This window comes from Alligator mississippiensis, chromosome 7, assembly GCF_030867095.1.
Source record: "Alligator mississippiensis isolate rAllMis1 chromosome 7, rAllMis1, whole genome shotgun sequence".
NCBI lineage: Eukaryota > Metazoa > Chordata > Crocodylia > Alligatoridae > Alligator > Alligator mississippiensis.
Genome location: NC_081830.1, coordinates 16284844 through 16307220, shown reverse-complemented (window position 1 = coordinate 16307220; position 22377 = coordinate 16284844). Strand labels below are relative to the sequence as shown.

The window sequence follows — 22377 nt, the reverse complement described above, 5'->3', positions numbered from 1 at the left end:
CTATGCCCTTCGAAATGGCGCAGGCCAGGGCCTCCATGGAAAGCCTGGGGAAAGAGAAGGCCACGTGGACAGGCTGTAAGGAGGTGCTGCAGCCGAAGCAGGACCAAAACTCCCTGTCACTCGGGAGGTGCGTTACTCAGACACTTAGACACACCCAGCCAAGTGCGGTGTGATACCCATGTGCCTGGCCCCCCAAAGGGAGAAAAGGCCCTGTCTGCCCACAGCTGCAGCTGTAGGGATGACAAAGGTCTCCAAACTGGTTGCTACTTCTGCTCTCCAAGCCTTCCCGATGGCTAAGGCAAACAGCTCAGATCAAACCGATGCTGCCATTGTTTCTCATGCCTTTGTCCCCTGGCAGGGACAGGGCGGGCTGGGCTTTGCACACATCAATGCTGGAAGCCAGAAGGCAAGCATGGAGGCTCTCCCTAGCCCAGAGGAGGTCAGATGGGAGAATCAAACAACCGGAACATGTCAGACTCGGCCCTTGGCAGACAAGCCCCGTGTCTTTCAGCTGCCAGCACCAAGACAGCTCAGCACAGCCCTTGGCAAGGAGACATCACCCTGCAGGCAGCGGGCCTGAAGTGAGGCCAAACCTGTGACAGCAGTCTGAGCCTGCCCCTCACCTGCAAGGGTTGCCCACTACGTGGACTTGGCCCTCCGTTATGCTGCTCAGGCTCCCGCCGGGCACTGGCATTTTTTGCCCCACTGTGTGGCTTGTTTGCTCCACAAGAGCACGCAGCATGGCTGGGAGCATGTCCCTCAGCACTTGGCCACACTGCAGGGTGCTGATGATCTCCAAAGCAGCACAGGTTGCCTGAAGGGAGAGAGAGGACCAGAGTCAGCCCGGGGAAGACATCTGGAAATCCACAACTCCAAGTCCAAAGGTCTCTTCCTCACATCCAGGAGAGCGCAGGACAGCCCGGGGAGCACCTCCCTTAGCAATTGGCTCTCCTCCCAGTCACATCCCTTCCCAGTCAATCCCTTCCCAGTCACATCCGTGCACACCTGGGGCTGGGCTCTCACTTACTGCCAGTGGCTCAAATGCTGTGGTGAATGAGCTGCTCTCCGTCTCAGCCCGATGGTCCAGCTTGGCGAGGAGCAAATGCAGCACGTGGACGGAGAAATCATCGCCTCCACCCATCGCCCGCCACAATTCAGAGGTGTCACTGCAAGTTAATCCGAATTACATATGAGCTGTGGATACTCTGGTGATGTCATGAAGCAATAGGGCATTGGAGCAAAGGACAAAGGCGCTGCTGGGGTAGGACAGGGTTGGGTCGCAGTGATTCCTCTGCCAATGCCATTAGGCACAAGCCTGGCATTTCCTACACAAACCCACCAGGACATGGCTCTCCAGAAGTCATCCCAAGGGATCTGCACCTGGCTTGACCCCCTACGGGCTTTTCCAGGCTGTGGGATCTGCGTGTCCCTCGGTACAGGAGGTGGGGAGTGGCAAGTACCTGTCCATGGGCAGAGGTCTACAAAGCAGGCTGCTGGTGACGGTCTCTACGTGGAAGCCTGCTAGACTGGCCACAGCTTCCAGCAGGCAGCTCTTCATGCACCCTTCCTGCATAGCGGGCATGTGCATCATTATGGTGCCCAGGATGTCCGGCACCTGCAGGGAAAAGAAGAAGAACAAGGTCCCTTGCTCACTCACCAGCACAAGACAAACCAATCCCTCCCATGCTTGGAAAGCATCAACAAGCTCCACCAACTTCACACCCCTGATCTGCACATCTCCATCTCAGGCTAGCAAGGGAAATGGCCCTTGCTTCATGCCCAGGGATCAGCGGTAAGATCGCTGTCCACATCGCATGAAAGCAGCATTTGAAAAGCATGAAGCAAATGCAGAAATCCTCCTCAGCTTCAACTTTACCTCCTCCAGCAGGGCCTCTCCATGCTCCTTGATGATTCTGAGGAGCCAATGTCCTCCTGCTGTGGCACATGTGGGGCTGGCTCTCAGCATGCCATTCAGCACGGTCTCCATAAACTCATGGGTCTGGCTTGATGGAAAATATTTTCCAAGGACCTGGAGACAAATTGAAAGAAGGGAAACTGCGCTGAAGTTCTTCTCCAGGTGAGACAACTGGAGAAGACCTAAGAGCTGCTGCTGAACGACGGTTCATGAGCAGGTGCTGCAGGAGGGATCTAGCTCATCACTGGGAATGGCAGCTACCCCAGAGCTCAAGGCTGATGTTAAAGAGTCGTGCTGTGCAGAAGCCTCTGCCCTATGGTGGCGTGGTGTACGTGCAAGAGGCAAACTCTGTGCTTGAATGTTGCTTCCGTCCTCAATGGAGAGAGCCTCATTTGACAACACCAAATGATCCCAGCCAAGCTGCGCCCCAGGATATGTCGAAGCAGGCACAGAAGGTGACCGAGTCCTGGTTATAGCTCTCATTTGGGTGCTGTACTGACACAGGTTTCTTCTTGTGTGCAAGGACAGAAGTATCTATAAAACTTTCTAATCTAGCTCTGACTTCTTTCTACCATGCACATGGGGAAACAGCAGCAGGCAGTGGATGAACAATAATTGCCCCCAATGCCTTGCCCATGCACTCCACAGAAAGAGGTAAACCATGTGTGAGCAAAGAAGTGGACAGTGAAGGACGCCCAGTCCCCAAAGTCCCCACACCAGCCTCTTGAGACACTCACCTTGGCCATGCGGGAGGATGCTGCAAGCACAACCTCAGGGGTGGAGGCTTTCAGCTCCTCCCTGATACCCCTCAGCTCCTCCTCCACTGCATCCATGCCCATGGACTGTTCTGGAATAAAAATAAGGAGGAAAGAGGGCCGTAATGACATCTGATACAGTACCTTGGCTCCATGGAGGACCCACGTGCAATGTCATGGGCAGTGCGGTCCAAGGGTGACGTCTGAGGTCTGAGCGGCTTCAGGGTGTTGGAGGTGCGGTGGGATCAGAGCTGCTACAAGCCTCTCCCCACGCAACTCTTCTCTCCCAGGAGGTCATCCCAGGGCCAGTCATGGGTCTTTTGAGATATCTTTAGACTAGCAGGGAGTGGACAGAGGAGAGGAGCAGCATTTCCAGACGGAGAAAAGGGGCAGAGTTACTTGCACCTACTCCGAGTGCCCTCACCTTGTATGGGGAGGAGGCAGGCAATGCAGTCAGCAGCCCACAGCCGGGATGTGGCCAGAGAGGCGCAGGTGTAGGGCGCCAGCAGCCCCAGCAGGAACCCGGTTTTCCCGAAGGGCTCTTGCAGCTGAGAAAGGAGGAGAAAGACCTGAATGAAATGTGCCTGGGTCTGCCTGGAGTGACATTCAAGTTTCTGGTCCTGGGAAGGTGAGAACAGGAATGCATCCCTGTCTGCTAGGCAAGATGTCTGGGTCTCGGGGGTAGGCTGCCACAACGACACCAAGGCAAGAGAGAGTTAGCCCATACTTACTCTGTAGTAGACGGCCTCTCGGCAGGCGGCAAGCAGCTGGGCGCTGACCTGCAAGGCCCTGTCCCTCTCCCACTCCTTGTCAACTGAAAGCCATGGCTCAAGAAGCTGTTGGGAGAGCAGGCTACTGTCAGAGGCACCTCCAAAACAGCTCAGATGAACCATTTCAACTGCAGACATCACCATCGCCCCTGACATCCCTCCAAGCAACCTGATCCTTTCACCCTCTGGACACATCCCAGGGGGACCGTCATTGCCCTGAAGCCGCAGGACCTGTGCAGTGACCCTGGCACAACAGGGGGAAGCTATGAGGCATGTCAATGGGATGCCAGCCCATACCCGCAAGGACACCTCTCATTTGCTGTGCTGAAGGAAACCTTCCTCCTTGTCTCTTGGGCCCATCCCTGCCTTCCCCAGAAAGGAGAGCTCTGCCTGCTCCTGCTAGCTACTCACGTGGAACATCTCCATGACCCAGCTCTCAGTGGGGTCTTCTTCAAGGAGGCCCCTCATGAGCTCGCCCGAGGCCTGCATGGACAACTCGTGCAAGGACTGCAAGCGGGAGACAGAAGAGGGAAGCTGGAGCGTGTTCACAAACCCCAGACCCATTTGGGGAGGTTGGGGGTGACTGCCAGGCCCAGGGCCGGCTGGGGATCATGGTGGTGGTCCCAGCAGGTGATGCCACAAATCTGCTCTTTAGGTGTACCTGTATTTGCAACGAGTCCTGAGCTGTCTTCCCATCCTGTCTCAGGTGCTGCACAGCTGGGAGAGGTACCAGGTACCTGAAGCAGGTTTCAAGCAGGCTTCTGTTTGCATCCCGATTCAGGGAGGGTTTCACCTTGCTGGCGGAAGAAAGAGAGGAAGAAAAGCCCTCCGTCACACTGGAAAGTGGGTCTAGTGCTCAGATACAATCTGAACCTGGAACCCGAAATCCAGACACCCCTGGGCATGGCAGCTGAGAAGCTCTTGCACTGCCCACCACTCCTACTTGTCCCACCACCACCTCCAGGTCTTTCCATCCAACTCCCCAAGCGGACCAAACACATTGCAACCCCCCTGAACCCCGCTGCAGGCAGGGCAGCCTGTGTCTGGAGCCCTGCATGTGTCTCTCAGCTCCACATCTGGCAGGAAGAGCACCCCAGGGTGAAGCAAGGAGCTCATCTCTGAGCAGGGCATCCCAGCGCCGAGAGCCAGGGCACGAATCGCCTACCTCAGGTGCTTAATGGCAAGCATGGCCGTGAGGCGAACAGGAGAGGCCAGGGAATCCATCGGTTCCTCTTTTATGAAGTCCTAAAAGGGATTAGCAGAGATGTGACTCAGGGGAAGACGGATGTGGAAAGCAGTCTGCCCCCACAAAAGAGCCACTCCCAGGAAAACCAGTCCCGCTAGGTTCCCCCCAGGTCCTTTGCAGTTTGGGCCCCCGGCCTCCTCCCCACTCACCGGCATGTACCCCAGCAGCTCCTCTTTGTACGTGAACTGGAAGCTCTGGGAGCCGTCAGCGTCCTGGATGGCAAGGCTGATCTCAGTGACTGACTGGATGAGGGTCAACTTTAAGTCCAGGTCCTGAATTTCATGGAAGAACGACAAAGAGATGGGGATGAGGAGCAGAGAAGAACCGAGGTCCAGAAGGCAGCCTCCTTTGCACCCCTGAGAGATGTCTACAAGCCCCAGAAAGCCCCAGATCCACCCCTGTCTCAGACAAGGTGCATGGCAGTGTAGGGGCTCCCGTCTGGGGTAGGTGATCGTGCCTCAGTGACGCAGGGAGTTAGGGGCTGGGAAGTGCATGAGCAGAGGTGGGCTCGTTGAACATTTACCTTATTGAGGATGGTGATGCCAAGCACCTGGGAAATGAAATGCAAAATGACCATCAGCGCCTGGGACGGCCCCAGAGCTCAGCACACTGCTGGGTCCAAACAGCGGCCGGGCTGGGGAGCGCAGAGCAGCGCAGGGGCATGAATGCACAACCCCTGCCAGAGCAGGTTGAGAGGAGCATCTAGCCCAGCACTCTCCATACATGGGTCCCTCCCACTGCCCATCGCCCCAGGAGCATGAACGCGGATGCTCCTCACAGACAGGAGTCCAGGGTCATCAGAGCATCCGAGCCGTCCAGGCACCCAGGTATAGAGCAGACATCAGTCCCACGGCAGGCCTGTTCCCACCACGCTGCACTCCCAGGCTCCTACCTGGCAGCTGCTCATGTAGTGCTGCAGGACCCTCCTGGTGATGTCACGCTCCACGCGGGGGAGCAGCTGTGTTTGGGGGGCATGCACAGCTATTTGGCTGTAGGCCAGGATCAAGGCCCTGTGGGTCCTGCCTCTTCTCCCCTGGTGAAAGTCCTGCAGGGGTAACACGACACTCACACCATGCCCTCTGCCCCCAAGCAGGAATCCCTGCTGACCAAGGAGCTGCCCCAGCAGCGATACCAGCTCTCCCTGCCAGCGCCACAAGACCCACAGCTCTCACAGCACCATCCCCAGCGCTTTGTTTCAGATGCCCCCAGGCCTCATCATGTCTGTCCTGCACCTGGGCGGCTTGGCAGAGAGAGCTGCCGTGCCACACTGAGCCACGGAGGTGCTGACAGGGCCAGGCAAGAGTTGGTGACCTCCAGGAACTGGGGCAGCAGGCCTGGCGGTGGGGCAGCGGGTGGGAGTGCAGTCCTGGGTCCCAGCCCCTGCTCCAGGGCCGCCTCGGGCATTTGGCCATAACGAGTCCCTGCACACAATGCATTGGGAGGGCCGGTGTGGAGGAGGTGGCCCTGCCTGCTGTGCTCGGTGCAGAAGCTGAGCCCCATTTTCCAGCAAGCACGTAGGTGCCTTTCGACCCCCCAGCACCTGCCCAGGGAGCTGGGTGTGCACGCGGGCTATGCACTTGGAGCTGGTACTTTCAGGCTGGGCAGTAGGACTCGTGTCTCCTCTCCCACAGCTAACGGAAAGAGGTGAAAACTACAGAGTCTCTTTCTCTGGGTGAACAAGAGATGTAGCTGCCTCCAGGCCCAAAAGGGGCTCTTTGAATGCTGACGCATTAACCTGAGGCATAAAAAGTGTGACTAGTGCAAACTGCGCTCCCCGCCGTCTCAGCAGACCTCTGATGTGGAGCACATCTCCTGGGAGAGGGTGCCACTGCCAAGCTGCTCTTCTCCAGGGTTTGTAGGGGAGGAAGCCGGAGAAAGCCCCCAGCTCCATTACCTGCAGGAGGCTGATGATCCCAGACACCTGCACTTTACTCATGGCAGCACCAAAGTCCTCCAGGGTGCTCAGGGTGAGGTCCAGGTGGCCCTTGGCTGAGAAAGCCAGGATGCTCACGACTTGCTGAAACCCAAGAAATGCTTTGGTGAGTGGGTCTGACCCAACCCGAGCATCCTCCCCATGTCCCATTAATGCTACAATGCGCACCCGACCTGGAGCAAGCGAGGGGGCTGTGCGAGGGGAAGGCCAAGGGAAAGCCGTGTAGCAAACCGGCAAGAGAGAGGTGAGGACACGAGGGGAGTCAGGGAAGACCTGGCCGTGTCTGGACAGAACAGGGCCCTCACCTCTCTCTCTGAAGCGTCCATGTAATCTGTGTCCTTCAGAAATTTCTGGAGCTGGGATTTCACGTAGACAACATCCTGGCAAGAGGCCAGCGTGGTACCAAGTGCCTTATATAGGAAAGTCTGAAAGAAGGAGACCAACATCACCAAAGAGCTGGGAACACAGCAGCCTGCTACTTGGGACAAGAGCAGCCCAGAAACACCCCGTCCCCAGGAAGGACCAAGAGAGCCCAGCCCCAGCACCCACGCACCCAGCAACTGCCCCACACTGTGCAGGGAACTGGCAACTAACGGCAGGGGCAGCCCCTCCGAGCAGCTCCCTTTGGGGCAGTCAAGTGGGTAGAGGACCAAGGACCATGCCTTGGATCAAAAAAATAGATTGGAAAAGCACAAACTCTGGAGAGAAAGTCTCTGCAGCCTTCCTGCCCCAGCACCGTGAAACAGATGCAGCAAGCCAGGTTTTGCCAAGGGCACGCACCTTCTTCGGGGAGGAGCAGGCGTAGCTGGCTGTCTGCACCTGCAGCTCCAGGATCAGCTGTCTGCTCCAGGCATTGTCGTCAATGGTCTGCAGTGTCCTGTTCAGGAACTGAGGGCCCGAGTGAAGGGAAGCAAAGGGATGGGTGCATGGGCTGAGTCGTCGTCCTCCTCCTCTGCTGTGCCCTTTCTAACACCCAAGAGGCCCTGAGCAAGGCCTCGTCCCCTTCCACTTCTTGAGCTCAAAGACACTATGGAAAGGCTGGACGATCCCAAATGACAACTCTGGATGTCAAGCCAGACTCAAGGAGACTGGCAAACCTTCCAAGTTGGACTCCTCCTGCCTTATTAACACTCAGCACCTCATTTCCCTGAGGTTTGAGGGAACCCCTCCCTTCCCAGACAGCCCTTCGCGGTTTGCCTGGCTGCCGTAACAGCTCTGCGAGCCGTCCTGTACCTTCAGCAGCAGGTGCTCCCACCACACGTTGTCCTGGCAGGTCTGAGCAGTTCCTGAAAGTGGGAGGCAAACAAGAAGGATGTCACTGCTGTCGGCACTGAAGAAGAGTCCCAGGTGCCTCCCTGGGCATCCCTTCTGTGGAAGCTCCTGCATCCGCACCCTGGCACCTCCTGGGTCCCAAAGTCACGGGCCTTGCCCTGCATGCTCACTGGGTCCAGCACACATCATGCTGACAGGCCTGGGAGTTGTGCACAGCCAGTCCCTGCAGAAGTGGCCGTAAGAGGCATGGAGGGTGCTCAGCACCTGGCGGACATGATCAGCACAGCTCGGCACAGGGCTGGGATTTGCAGAAGGGCAAAGCGCACAGAGTTTGCACTGGGGGAGCCCTTCAAGGGCAAAACCTCCCCTGAGTCCCATCAGCCTCAGTGCTGTCTGGCCCCTGGGTTCGTCCCCTGCGACAAAGAGCAGAAGCTTTCAAGCATGTGGCGCTGCGGCAGGGGAATGACACCACGGGGCGCTCCCCCTGGGTCGTTACCTTCCATAGTCATGAGCAGGATGGGGATCTTGATCCTCCACTGCTCCCCAACAGCAGGGTGGATCATGCGGTGCAGAGCCCACAGTCCCCGCAGCGCACGATGCGCACGGGTCCTGTCGCCCAGGGCCGAGGCGACAACCTGACAGCGAGAGAGAAGCAGGGGCTCAGCTCTGGAGCGGGGCTGCACGCCTTTCCTTAGCAGGGAAACCGGCCTCCAGCACACATGGCCAGAGCCTTCAGCCATCAGACACAGGCCACGTGCTGTGCTTAGCCCCTCCACAGGCTGCAAGGTGGGGGCCGAGCCTGGCTGTGCTCCGCGAAGGGCAGGGAGCTCTGCCAGCAAAGGGCAGCTCCGCGTGCGGGAAGAAGCAGAGTGTGCTCCTCCAGCCAAGGCCACGGGCACGTGTCTCCCACCCCACTGCCCTTCCCCACTCCTCTGGCAGGGCCCTTTCCAGGGTACTCACCAGGAGTCGTGCCAGCAGCCCCTGGGCACTGGGAAGTTTGGCTGGAGAGAGAAAGAGGGCATGGCCATGCGTGACTGCTTTGCAACTACAATGCAAATGCTGCTACAAGCCCATCCATCTCCAATGCGCCCGCCCACGTATGCCCTGGGTCCTGGGCATATCTGGCACTTCCATGGCACTGCCCGTGTCTGGATTGCAAGCAACTTGCCCAGGGAGCTTGCCCCCTGCCCCTCTGTGAGGCAGGTGCTGCTCAGGCACCCCTGGATGAGTGGGGAAGCTGAGGCAGAAAGGCCCTGGCATTCCCCTATGGCACAGCATACATCTGGGGTAGCCCTGGGTTTGGGGGACCCACACCTCCCGGGTTGTAATGACCCAACTGAGAGCCCCGACGTTGGGCCTTGCATTATGGACACAAGAGGTCAAGAGGCCCTTGGAGCTGGTTGAATGCACAGGGATCCGGATTGCAAACCTCCTTTGCTGGGGGGTGTGCCAGGCGCCGCTTCTCCCTCCCACTGCTGCTGCTCAGCCAGGTCCCCAAGGCATCGGCACAGCGGGCTCAGAGTGCAGCTGTACTGAGCCGGCACGGTGTACTCCAGCAGCCGGGGCCATAAGACCTGGAGAGAAGAGTCAGACAGCTCCGACTCAGCTCCCACTTCTCCTGCACCCGGGAGATGCCTTGATAATGCAAGGGCACCAACTGGTCACCTACTTGGCTCATGCCACGCACTGAGACATCCACATTTTCCAGCAGCTCTACACAGGTGGCTCGGATGCTGTGTTCCTCCTCAGCATTCGCACTGCAAAGGTTTGTGGACGACTGCACAAGACACAGAGAGAAAGCTCAGGAGTAGTGCAGAGACACTAGCAGGGCACTCAGTTTCCATCTCTTCTGCAGCCAGCGTGGGTTACGTCTTGACAGCTGCCACGTTCGTACTTCCCTCGTCCGCCCAAGAAAACCCTTCACATCCAGCGCAGCGCACACCAATGTGCAGGCATCACCCCTCCGCTCTGTCTGCCTCAGGGGCCAGCCAGCTCGATCCTCTGTGTCCCCTCAATGTGAGTGTCACTGGCCAAGCCACGTCCTGGGCACCGAGACACGTCCTCGGGGTCTATTTTTACTCGAGAGCATTTCTGTTCTCAACTGACTCTGCCTGGCTGCCCTGGGGCGCCCCGTGCTCCTGCTCCAGCCAGTGCCAGGCTTCCCCCTGCTCGGACATCAGCACCAAGCGCCCACCCTCCATTTCTCTTACCATTTGGCTGCTAGATGAGCTGGCCTGCTTGAAAATATAGGCCACCAGCTCCCAGGCCCACTCCTCCAGGCCGTGCACAGTGAGCACCGTCCTGCTGAAATGGAGCACAGCCTTCTTCACCTGGGAGGGAGGAAAGGACAGGTGGGAATGAGGACAGCCCTTGTGCCCAAAGGGTGGAGCGGCCGGCCATGGCATGAGCCACCCTCAGCCCTTGCACAGGGTGGCAGGGAGGAAGGAGGGTCCTCAGACCTCCAGTTTGACTTCAAGGTTGATAAAGAAGAGCCCACTCACACGGGCAAGACAGCAATGTGTCCTTGACATGCAACAGCCCCATGATGGCTGCTCAGGGAAAGCAGATGCCCTCCCACCCACCAGCAATGGGAGGGATAACACTTCCCTGGCCCCCGGCTCTCCCCAGCTATGGATGCAGAGGGGCAAACTCCCTGCAATGTTTGCCCTGGAGATGCTGGGAGGGAGGAAAGGTTTTCCCTACACGAGATGCAAGGATCTGGGGTGGGAATATTGTGCCAGGCCCACGTGCCATCCCCGGCACAGCCACTGCTCACACACCACCTCACCTCAATGCTCTCATTGCCGAGCGTGCCCCTCATGGCCTGCACCATGTCACATTTTTTCTCCCGCATCTCCGGCACTGGAAGGAGAAGGAGGGCATGGTGTGGGCTTGCTTTGGGCACCCACCTCCACAGTGGGATGCTCCCTGGTTTCAGAAGACCTGCTTGTGGCGACCCGCACAGCCCCCTGTCTCTACTCTGCAACAGGCTCTTGGGCCAGAACAAGGTTTCATTCAGCCTCTTGACTTGGGAGTGTGGTCAGGAAAGGTGCCCGAGCAGGATTTGGCCCCAGCACTCCTGCATCATCCGGCAGGACGCAGGGTGCTCCCGGCCCTCTGGGACCGAGCCACAGAGGACAGAGGTCTGGCTCTAGCTCTCCGCAGCCAGGGCTCTTGCGCGCAGCCGGAGCGGGACAGGTTATTAGTCCTGGCCAGTCCTAACGCAGGGCCTGACGGGTCAGCCGAGAAGGCGGCCAACACGTTTGCTCTGCTCATACTTACGGTCAGCAGCAAGGATGCCACTGAAGATGGAGAGGGACGCCACACGGCTTGCCTCCTTGTCGGCCTGGAGCCAGGAGCCCACAAAAGAAATAAATTGGTCTGGGGAGAGAGAGGCTGTGGGGAGAAGAGCACAACCCTGGTGAGCTCAGCGCTCCTCGTTCCCGTTCCCCCTCAGGGTTTGGTCCGGTGCAGGGAGGTGCGAAGGAAACCCCCGTGGCACCTGGACTCTCTCGTCCTTACCGAGCAGACCGAGACAGTACAACACCTTGGCATGGTTCTCTGGTCTCGGCAGCTGCGCGTAATCACACACCTGTGGGAGGAAGGGAAGGGAAGGGAAGGGATGCTCCACAGTCCCATCTGCATGGGGATGAAAGTGTGGCGTGGATCCGCAAGTCCCACTTTCCATGACTTGAACCAGAGTTTTCCTGAGCCCCAGGAGACATCACTGCCACCACAGCAAGAGCCAACAACACAAAGGTCAAGACCATAAACCAGAGGGGATCCTGGCTTCCAAGTCCCTTCAGCAGCACGGCTGCTCTTGGCTGGACTCGTGCCAAGGCGGGGATCGTTCTGGGTCCGACTCGCGAGGAAAAGGGATTTGCATGCACCTGCTCCAGGGATTTGAACTGGACTGAGGGGAGACTAGGAGGCCACAGCCTGTTTTCTTCTTCTTGGGCAAGCAGAGAGCTCACCAGCAGAGTGGGGCTTTGCATGGCCATCAGCTGGCCCTATCGGGTTCACGGGACTTGGACCTGCTGGGCCCAGGATGAGCGGTACAGGACCGGCCGTCCCTTACCTGGTCGTGCAGGGCGAGGCAGACGATCCCGAGTGTCCCGTCAGGGAGAGGCACCTGAAAATCATAGGCCACCTCCAAGACCCGGCTCAGACTCTGCAGCAGAAGGTGACCGTCAGAGGGAGGGTCAGCGAGGGCAACCAAGGACCTCTCCTCACCCCCACCCATACCCACGCAGACCGGCACGGGCCAGGGCTGCTTTCCCAAGCACTGTCTCACCACGGTGACATGAAGGTTGTCGACCCCTGCCCCGTACTGCTGCAGGAGACAGGGCAGGCTCTCAAAAACAGTATCACGATGCCCCTCGTGATGGAGGAAGAGACCCATGGCGGGTCCCAGCGCCTGGACCGCAGCCTGCTGCAGCTGCAGAGAGGGAAGGCAGGACTGAGTCCCTCGCACAGACTTGCTGGGAGGTTGCTCTGAACCAGGCTAGTTTGCAGAGGAAGCAAACTCCTCCTGGACACCACAAGAGACACACCTGGAAGGCCCTGCCCCTACCCCAGTGTTCACTGCCACCCATTAGCACACACAACTGCATGCCGCCTGCGGGCAGAGCATTTCTCACGCACGTGATATCACTCCGGACACGGGGTGTCCCTGCCACGACTGCACAGACATGCATGCATAGTGACACGTGACGGATGTGCTGCAGGTTTAGAAAGACAGCAGCCCTCACCTCTGTGTCCTCGCTGCTCAGCCAGCTGCTCCTCATGAGACTGAAAAAAGGGAGCACGTGGAAACAGTAGTCGGCCGCCCGATTGATGGGGAATGGGACCTCGTCCCTGACCTGGAACTTCATGTTGGCAGCGTGAGCAAAGCCTTGCACCACTGCGGAGGGGAGGAAAGACAGGGTGTTTGCAGCGGAGGTCCCCTGGCCAGTGTGGCACGCTCCGGCGGGGTCCAGGCTCGGGGTTCGGCCCTGGGTGCCCACCGGGGCACCTGCAGGAGGGACTGGTGCTCACCTGCACACAGTGCCCGCTTCATCTGGCTGGTGTCCACCAGCTGCAGCACGTAACGCAGTTTGCTGAGCGTCAGCACCAGAAAGGGATCAGACTTCAGGGCTGCAGAAGGGATGGGAGGACACACTGTGCTGTTGTAGACATTCCTGTCCACCTTCATCCCTCACACTCAGCACCAGGACTGGGCTGGGCTGGGCTGCCTGCTGTGGCCTCCCCAGCCCGGTCATGCTGGGTGAGCAACACACTGGGGCTTTGTGGATGTCCAGGAAATCCCCCAGCGACCTCCCCTACGTAGGGTAATTCTGTGTCTGCTGCCCCGGCCATGCCCAGATGCAGGAGAGGAGCAGGGGTGCAGGGGCATGTTGCGGAATGGCACCTGGTCTCCACTCCTTCCCATCCCAAATGCTTTTCCATCTGTGATGGGAGTTAGTGTCGTCCCCTTAGAACCAGGAGGCAGACTCCTTGGGCCCCAAATCCAGGTCAGCTGTGGTGGCCCCATTGGACAGAGGTGGTATTCATGCCCTCCCTCCACAAACCCTGAGCAGAGCCACAATTGAGGGAGCAATGCTGTACCATAGGCTGAGACCAGGTCGCCCAGCGTGATCAGGAAGGACAGGGGTGGGAGCTCCATGATGTCCACGTGGCTCTGCAGCTCATGCATCACCTCGTTGTAAAAGGTGCCGGCCAGCGCCACGAGGATTTTTCCTGCTGCCAACTGCACTTCCTCAGTTTCTTGCTAGAATAAAAACAGAAAACTGGAGCAGGCGCCCGGCACACACTTGATACCGCCGTAAGTCAGGCTGGGGATCAAGGTCCCTCCTCCGAAAGGGAGGCAGAGTGGTGCATTAGCCTCAGCATCTCCACTGTCTTAAGTCCATGCCATCCTTGGGTAGCCCTTGGCTCCAAGCAAACTGCCTCCCCCACCACCTACCAGCCACACACTGGCAAAGCTGCTCCTGAATTCACCAAATCCCCCTAATAATTCCCTGCATGAGAGCCCTCACCCATGAACGCCAATGGAAACACTTGGGTCAACAATATTTCGGCTCTAGTTGTCTGCTCAAGTGCAGAATTCACCTGGGCTGCAGTGCGCAGCTCTAGCATGGACCAGGAAACGTCTTGGGCAATGCATGCTGGTGCTGCCCCCAGTAAAGCACCTCTGCGCTCTGGGCTGTCCCAGCACCGGAGCTGCCCCAGGTTTCAGAGGAGCTCAGCACTGGGCTGGATCCTGTCCGTGCTCTCCAGAAACATCTGGAGGAGATTGGTCTTGAGCGAGGCTGCAGCCCCTAACCAGGGTCCGTGCAGGAGATGCACCGCCGGCTCAGGCTGCACCGGACCAAACAAACTGGGCACAGACTAAGGCTTTGCGTGGAGCAACTGGACCGAGCTCACTCACCTGGGTCTCCCTTAAGTCTTTGGATGTCAAGTGAATGATCCTCCCGACAAGGCTCCTATCCAGGCCCTTGATGTCCCCCTGCAAGACTTGCTCCAGGCTGGAGTAAACGGTTACTCTTGTCTCCTGGGAACACAACAAGAGAGAGAACCACGAATGGGGTAGGCTTTGCTTTGGGACCAGCGCCTGACCATCCAGGACTATCGTGTTGAACATCAGCCACCCAGGATCACAGCAGCTTTGACGGGGAACTTGCTCCCTGGACAGGAACACAACCCCGGCCCTGGCATGCAGATGTTGACAGCTGGCACTAGCAAGGGAGGTGTGTCAGGCACTGGGAGGGCAGGATGCACCAGGGTGGCAGGAGACACAGAAATACAGTCAGAAAAGCAGCCAGATGCATCACAGGCACTGTCCCCCGCATGCACTGGGGAGGTGTCCCTGACTGACACACGTTTCCTTCAGCCAGGGGGACACTTGGGGAGTGATAAGGGGCTGCCGGGTGACCCCAAGCAGCAAATTTAGCATTGGGTTGCCAAGCAAAATGCTGCCTTAAACCACTGTGTGATTAAGTGTGTTGCTGAATGCAGAAAGGAGCGGAAATACTTGTGTGTCAGGTTCCCCTGACACAGTGGGGTCATCCGTGGATGAGAGCACATGAGGTGGGGCAGGGGTGCTGCCAGGGTCTAGACAGAGACTCAGCACCCTTGGCTGGATGCCCAGCTCTTTTCCTGACTTGCTGTGGGCCATGGGCACCCCACTTCACCTCCTAGGACACAACGCTGAGGCTTTCCAGGCTCACGAGGTTGCTGGGAAACTATAGTTTATGTCAGCTCAATGCTGCACGATACTTGGAGGAAGACGCTCAAGAGGCTCACGGCATTATGTGCAGGGTGAGGGCTTGTCTGAATGTGGCTTATACCACACCCACCATGCACTGGGAGCGGGGAGATGATGCCCGTGTGAGCGTGCCCTGATGTCATAGTGACATCACAATAGACCGAGGGCATGTTGTATTGGGACCTTGTTTTGGGGGAGAAGGAATGGGAAAGACACAGCGGATGGGCAAGGACCAGCCCTACCTCCTCCCGCTGGAGTCTCTCCAGCACAAGGCTCACAGCAATAGCCAGCTCCACGTCCGATGCCTGGCCGGACCCTCTCCCTGCAGAGGCATCACCGATGGAAAGAGCTGAGATGGAGGGAAAGGACTCTGCTGATCTCCATGTGAGATGTCACCTTGGTCTCTCTCTTCACCCCCCGCTAGCAGCTCTGCTGGAGCCGAACCCTGTGGCCTGGCTCCAAAGCAAAGGTTTCCTAGCACAGCCTCCACAGGACAGCTCTCCAGGCCGCCCTCCTGGGGCACTTTCCTTACAGCAACTTAGTTCTGCCAAAAAGCCCTTCGTTGTCAGTGGATGGAGATGATGCTCTGGCGTTGGCCAGCTTCAAAGCTTTACAAGCTATAATCATCAGTCCCGTGTGCGATGGCCACGGCTGGACCAGCCACAGGGACCTGGTCAGGGAGAGGAAGATGCATCTTCCCCTTGCTCCTCTTCCAACTCTGTTACGCTGGAAGATTTGCTTACAAAATGACCCAGGCACTTGAAAGGAGAAATTACTGTGACATTTGTTTTCAGGAAAATAAGGGCCGTCATGTAGACAGTGACAAGTCTTTTCCCCTTGGCAATTAGTTGGAGAATTGGGAGCGCAGACCATGATTGCTTAGGGCCAAAGTTTTCAAAAGTTAAGGTGCCTCTACACATTCTGGGGGTGCGGAGGGGCTGTTTAAGTTAGAGTGGTTCCTCAACAGCCACTCGAATGAAAACGGCTCATCCTCACATGTATTAAGTCTTCAACATTTTAAAATGGCCACGAGATCCCTTGCAATCAAGCTTATTCAATACGCTTTAGTGAAAGGACCTGATGTAGCTGATCAGGCTATCTGAGGCACGGAGAACAGCCCGGGCATCTTACCGCTGCCGTGTAGGGTCAGGTCCATGTCTTCCATTATTCAGAAATGGCTTCAACAAGCTTTCTGTCTCTCGCTCGCTGAGCAACTCCTATCGCGAAGGCGTCCGGAGCCACTCAAGCGCCAGGTCCAGGACGCAGGGAAGAGGTGAGCCAACAGCCTTTGTGATGTAAGCACCACCATGACAACGAGGTGACCGCATCTGACCTCATAGAGGGCTGCTGACCAATGAGGGGCTGCGTAACGTGTCAGCTCTCACGTGGCTGCACAAGGCTCCACATCCAAGTATCCCCCGAGGAGGCTCAGTTTATTTAATGTAGGAGATCCCCGGCCCTGAGATCACCTGGGAGTTCTTCTGTCGTCTCAAGCAGCGCGGTACCGTCCAACACTGAGTTAGTATTTCGATCTGCCCATGGTTGGATTTGTAAGAGATAAAAACAGGGCAGGACTGGGAGAAGCTTCCTCTGAGCTGCTACTTGCTTGGCCTCCTTTGGTTTGTCATCTTGTTGTCCAAAAGGGCTTGTTGAAGCCCTCAGATGCTACAGGACTGGGTTGCAACCGTCTTGTCCAGACTGAGGTTTGGTGCAGTTCATGTTGAAGTTACATGTACTCATCATGGCCAAGGCTCACAGTGCGTCTGAATGATTAAGTGTCCTTCTTTAGCGTGACTGGGGGACATGATTTAGGGGGAAAGACTGAGGGAAATGGGCTTATTTAGTCTGGAGAAGAGGAGACTGAGGGGGATTTGATAGCAGTCTTCAGCTACCTGATTTGGGGCTTGATAGAAGAGGGAGCTGGACTGCTCTCAGCGGTGGCAGGTGACAGCACAAGGAGCAACGGGCTCAACATGCAGCAATGGAGGTTTAGATTAGATATTAAGAAGACTTTTCTCACCAGGAGGGTAGTAAAACACGGGAACAGGTTACCCAGAGATACGGTGGCAGCTTCATCCTTCATGCTGCCCTCCCTCCTGGGGAAGTCTCCCCTGCACTCTTTCTTCCCTCCCCTCTCCTGCCTCAGCACCCATCCCAAACATGCACGTGCTCTTGTAAGCAGACACTTTCTGCAACTTTCGGCAAACTTTCCCGCTCCGCCGTTGCAGGGATCCTGAGCCCTGCTGCAAATCTGCACCAGGTACGCCTAGATTATTGCTGCCCAGAGCAGGGAGGGGTTGGACTCCATGAACCTCAGGGTCCCTTCCAGACCTAATGTCTACAATTTCTATGACCAGGGGTTGTCCAACCCCTTTTGAACACCTCTAGTGATGGAGAGTCCACAACTCCCCTAGGCAGCCTATCCCACTGCCTCCCTGTCCTAGCCATGAGGAAAATTTTCATGATATGCAATCACAACCTACTTGGCTGAAACATGAAGGCATTGGTCCATGTCCTACTCTCCACAGCAAGAGAGAAAAGGTGTTTGCCCTCTCCTTCATAACAGCCTTCATTTCTTTGAAGACTGTGTTCATGTTCCCCTTTGAAGTGCCTTTTCTGCCAGCTGAACATGCCTGTTTCCTTCAGCCTCTCCTTGCATGACTTGCCTTGCAAGCCCTTTCCTCGTGTCTGTCACCCAAGTACATTGAATCCCTCAGGAAGTAAAGGCTCATTTCCACTGGCCCTGCTGCTAGAGTGACCAAAACCCATTTCCAACATCACAAGTGGAAAATACATTTTTCTCACTGGTCATCTTTTCACTCAAATCCTGATATGAGGCTATGATAGGAGCTAATAAGGGTATGCATTTATTAAGAACTCTGAGATCCAGCACGAATCTCCAAGAATTTCTTAATAATTCCCTGTTTTTTCCCCAAATCCATTATGATCTTCCCACCACTCCTGCTCCATGGACTATCTCTCCATCCTCCCAACCTCGACCACCCAGAGCTGAGCAGGGAGTGAGAGGCACAGCTGTGTATAGCTCCATGCTCCCTCCGGGTCCTGGTTTCTGAATCACTTTGGCTCTGTTCCTGAACGCTGACTTTCTAGCTGTCCCCTTGGATGTAATAACCCAGTCGCTGACTCCTGAACCCTAACCCTGCCTGTGTTTTGGGCTCTGCCTCTGGATTTGATGAACTGGTCTCTGACTCCTGGCCCCTGGTGCAGCCTATGGTTTGACTCCTGCCCTCCTGTTGTAGCCTAACCGCCAGGCAAGGCCCCCTGCCACCCAGTCCCTGACATTAGGTCCCAGTCTGGAGCAAGGTGGTCATAAAGCTGGGGTATTTATGGGGATGGAGGTTTGGCGTGAAGCCTGCTAAGCGGGGTTGCCTCCTGATCTCCCAGTGGCAGTAGGTAACACCGGAGTCATCCTTCCTCAGAGTCTTCAGGGAAGGTGAAACCTATAATCGTACAAAGCCAACCATTTCCATCCCTGGAGCAGGGAAAATGAATAAAACAAGTTATTATGTACAACGGGCCCTTTCCCTCCCTCTGCCCCTCCTCCTCTCCTCCCTTCCCTGGTTAGAGCAACACACACACAGTCCCAGACAGTTTGCACTTGCAGCTGTTCATCGCACAAAGCAGGGGGTTGTGGTGCTGTGGGTGCTCAAGTGCATGGTAGACAGCCCCAAGGTTACAAGTCGGAGGCCACAGCAAAAGTGCTCGTGGTGCGGCCCCGCCAGATTCCAAGAAACGTGTGAATTCTGCTAAATACCTCGTCACCACGACATGTAAAAGGAAAGGAAATGCAAACAGCAGCAAGAAGGCTCCTCTCCACAACTATCCTGTATAATGGTTAAGTGGATTTTGAACTGAGATGGGGCAGCGGTGCTCGAGCCAAGGTGCAGTTTTGTGGTGGGGCATAGTGCGCTGGCTTATTTCTAATACAAGCAATGCAAATCTGCCCTCTCCTGACACATCTAGTGTATTGACAATCACTTTGTCGCAGGGCACCTCAGTGCCTGCTCCTAGGGAGTAGAAACTGCCAGGGAGAGAGAGAGAGCCCTGGCAGGACATAAGGAGCACAGCTGCGGGGTGCCGGGGCAGCTAAGGAGAGCCAGCTGTTTGTAGGAGGCAGGGCCTGGCCCTTATAAAGCTCAGGGCTGAGGCCAGGCTGGCAGTCCCCTGCCAGCAGTTGGAGTGGCAGGAGCTCTTGGAGGTAGGAGGCAGGAGGCAAGCAATGCCAGAACTGCCCTAGCTGAGGGAAGGAGGGCAGCTCTGAGAGGATTGCGCACTATGGTTTAGCCAGGTGGCTTGGAGTTACGTTGTTACAGCCAGAGAGCGTTATGTTTGAGTTATAGCCAGGAGGCTCGAGTTTGTGTTCAGGCTTTGATATTACACCGGTGGTTTGGGTGAGGCTATAAGGGTTGGAGGAGGGCTCGTAGGGACCCCAGAGTGGGGGGGGCCCAGCGTCTGAGTGAGGGCACAGTACTTTAAGGGGAACCCCAGTGGTGTGGGAACCCCGGCGCCAGTGAAGGCGCAGCTTGCGGCGTGGAGCGCAACCAGTGGGTTGCGGGCGGGGAACATAGACCCCGGGTTGTGTGCGGGGTATGCAGACACCAGCCCCAGAGAGGGGCAGCTTTGAGGTGCCCCAGTACGGGCATGATGAGCCCCAGAGAGGGGGCGATATTATTAGGAAGCCCAATAGGGGCACAGCAAGCCCCAGAGAGGGGGTGATATTATTAGGAAGCCCAGTGCGGGCGCGGTGAGCCTCTGAAACAGGGCTAGTGCTGTGGAAAACCCCGGAGCAGGGTAGAGTGCTGCGGTTGCCCCGGCAAGAGGGGGTAGTGGCGCGGTGAGCCCTGGGAGAAGGGGGCAGCAGCGCGCTGGGCCCAGGAGTCAGGGGGCATTGCCGAGAAGTCCCCAGAGTGGGCGCAGAGACTCCAGACAGGGGCAGTATTTTAGAAGCCCAAGTCCGGGCGACATTGGGGGGAAAGCCCCCGGAGGGGGCACTATTGCAAAAGCCCCAGAAAGGGGATGACACTACTTAGAAGGCCCCAGAGAGGGGCAACGTCACAGGGAGGCCGCGACTGGGCTCGGAGAGCCCAAGAGAGGGCAGTACAGCAGGGGAGGCCCCAGAGAGCGGGCGGGAGTATGTAGAGGAGGCCCGAGAGACGGGCAGTATATATATAGAGAGACATACTGGCGTCTGTCCCATCTGCGAGGCTTGGGGCGTGGTATTAGGGGTTGGTAGGAGCCACGCGAAGCCCATAAGGCTAGGGTGCCCCAAGGCACCCATGGGTGCAGGATAAGACCCACGAGGGGTCCAGGAGTTTACGTGCCCAAGGAGACGCAAGGCAGCCTCCCAACTATACATAAACATCAAAGACGTGGCGGGCGAGAATTTGAGGGTGCCCTTGGGCCGACTTGGCACGGGGAGGGGGTCGTAAGGAGATCACGGCCCTCCAATAGGACCCCGCCGTGACAGGTTCCTACCCTGGAGCGGCAGGAACAGTGGTTTAAACTAAGGAAAAGCAACTGGTGAACATGGATAGTGCTGGAGGCCTGGGGTGAGTTGTGGGACTTGGGGCCTCAAGCAGAGTGGAGTATATGCAATATTAATTTCCTAGGTCTAATTAGACAGCAAGAGATGAAAGAGGAATTGGTTCTTTGTGTCCTGGTGAAAGCAAGGTTTTTCCTGGTGACTGAAATGAGTAGAAGCTATTAGTTTCCTAGAAATAAGGTCAGCAAAAAGCAGCTGCTACAGGGAAGCTCCAAAATTATGCATATGACTTGATCTGCCCAGGACTTCATGGTTGCATTTACTCTTCTGTGACCATGGGGTGAAATCAGATGAAGGCACGGTTGTGCTTCCAGAGTGCTGTACTTGTCTGCCCTGGGGTCTGCCAACAGAAAAGAGGGGTGTGCTATTAAAGAGAAGCTGTGAGTGACACAGTCTCACTTTTTTTGGCTAATAGGACTTCGTGTCATAGGCTGTGTCCAAGAGAGACTGAGTCTGTAGCCTGATGGTTTGAGAACTCCCGTCAGCCTTAATAGAGGATAAAGAATTGATTTGGCAACTTTGGCAGAACCACATCTGGATTAGTAAACAGCTGTAAACACTGTAACTAACACCATACAAGAGAAAAAAAATTGGATGAAGCAGTCAGAGAACGAGATGGTTCTGTCTCCAGTGAGGAAGCTGGCCAGCATCCTGGGCAGGAGGGTGCAGGTGTAGCAGGTGTCCAAGCAGGACAAGTTTCCCAAGAAGAAGTACATGGGGGTGTGCAGATGCTGAACAGCTATAATGAGTACAGTGATGAGGACATTCCCAGCCACGGTTGCAATGTAGAGTAGGAGAAACATCAGGAAGAGAAGTATTTGTAACTCTGGAAGAATTTCAAAGCCCAGGAGGATAAATTCAGTGATGGACGTTTGATTTCCTACTTCTGCATCTGCCATGGCAGCAGAGAAATTCCATACAGCTCTGCAAAATAATCCAAAGGAAATAAACACCTTTGAATGCTATTGAATCAGTCCATATCCTGACTTTTCAAGAGACTAATCTTGCTTGAACGTGACGGATCCAGGGAGGTGTTCCAAAGCTCCACTCTGGAGGTGAATACTGCTGCATATTCATTTCTACAACACCTTCATGTAAGCCAGTGCCTCACGTGTACCATTATGAGATAAGAAAGGGCAATATTTGGTAGATATGCAAGAACTGTTTTACAAAGATGTCTAATCACTGCACCATGTAGCCTTCACCCTCACGTCCTAACTTCATAGGGCAGAACAAAGATTCTTCTAATCTGAGAAACTTCAGGTTACAAAATCTGCAATGCAAAAAGAAAATGGACAAATATTGCATGTTCTATATTTGGCTGCTTTGTAACATGAATTATGAATTCCATCTTTTAATTAAGACAGCTGACATCATAAATCCTACTCATACTACTCTTCCTTGTGTTTCAAATATACCTGTGCTCCAAAACCTGGTTCTAGGAATAGCAGTCAAAGCTTTATAGGTTTTACAGTTAATATTTCTCAAATTCCAGATAAATATTCTGTTCTGTCCTTGCATTATAAAATGGAAGAATAGGTACATTCATGAAGAATAATGAAAATCTATTTTCAGTCAGAAAATCCCCCACTGCCTTTCCATAGGCAGATGGATGGCATGATTTTCTTCTGTCCTGATTGTTAAGATGCTCTGTTA

The 22377-nt window shown here is 56.0% G+C and overlaps 2 protein-coding genes and 2 long non-coding RNA genes across 4 annotated transcripts; 1 reads left to right on the top strand and 3 right to left on the bottom strand.

Annotated features, from left to right (window-relative positions):
- Positions 1–838: 838 nt before the first annotated feature.
- On the bottom strand, positions 839–2749 carry LOC132251857 (maestro heat-like repeat-containing protein family member 2B). The gene is made up of 5 exons (XM_059731775.1): positions 2653–2749; positions 1877–2029; positions 1461–1615; positions 1028–1166; positions 839–892 (listed from the first exon to the last, which is right to left on the bottom strand). Exons 1-5 carry the CDS (start codon positions 2746–2748, stop codon positions 839–841), a joined length of 597 nt encoding a protein of 198 aa, XP_059587758.1. The 5' UTR covers position 2749.
- A 1936-nt stretch (positions 2750–4685) lies between these two features.
- LOC132251856 (maestro heat-like repeat-containing protein family member 2B) lies at positions 4686–7762 on the bottom strand. Its single transcript, XM_059731774.1, has 8 exons — positions 7758–7762; positions 7400–7496; positions 6925–7044; positions 6581–6703; positions 5579–5731; positions 5210–5236; positions 4836–4958; positions 4686–4739 (listed from the first exon to the last, which is right to left on the bottom strand). Exons 1-8 carry the CDS (start codon positions 7760–7762, stop codon positions 4686–4688), a joined length of 702 nt encoding a protein of 233 aa, XP_059587757.1.
- A 2919-nt stretch (positions 7763–10681) lies between these two features.
- On the bottom strand, positions 10682–12321 carry LOC132251695 (uncharacterized). The gene is made up of 3 exons (XR_009463642.1): positions 12186–12321; positions 11174–12062; positions 10682–10753 (listed from the first exon to the last, which is right to left on the bottom strand). It is a non-coding gene; the product is annotated as an uncharacterized LOC132251695 (long non-coding RNA).
- A 7024-nt stretch (positions 12322–19345) lies between these two features.
- Positions 19346–22115, top strand: LOC132251694 (uncharacterized). Its single transcript, XR_009463641.1, has 2 exons — positions 19346–19377; positions 21137–22115. It is a non-coding gene; the product is annotated as an uncharacterized LOC132251694 (long non-coding RNA).
- Positions 22116–22377: the final 262 nt, after the last annotated feature.

Bases quoted from the DNA above. Each gene is read 5' to 3' on its own strand.
- LOC132251857 (XM_059731775.1), bottom strand. From the start codon at position 2,748: ATGGATGCAGTGGAGGAGGAGCTGAGGGGTATCAGGGAGGAGCTGAAA. The intron at 1,616-1,876 runs GTAAAGTTGAAG...TTTTCCCTGCAG, and splicing joins GAGAGGCCCTGCTGGAGGAG to GTGCCGGACATCCTGGGCAC. The intron at 1,167-1,460 runs GTACTTGCCACT...ATTAACTTGCAG, and splicing joins AGACCTCTGCCCATGGACAG to TGACACCTCTGAATTGTGGC.
- LOC132251856 (XM_059731774.1), bottom strand. The intron at 6,704-6,924 runs GTGAGGGCCCTG...CTTGGGTTTCAG, and splicing joins TGGACGCTTCAGAGAGAGAG to CAAGTCGTGAGCATCCTGGC. The intron at 5,237-5,578 runs GTAGGAGCCTGG...TTCATTTCCCAG, and splicing joins ACTACATGAGCAGCTGCCAG to GTGCTTGGCATCACCATCCT.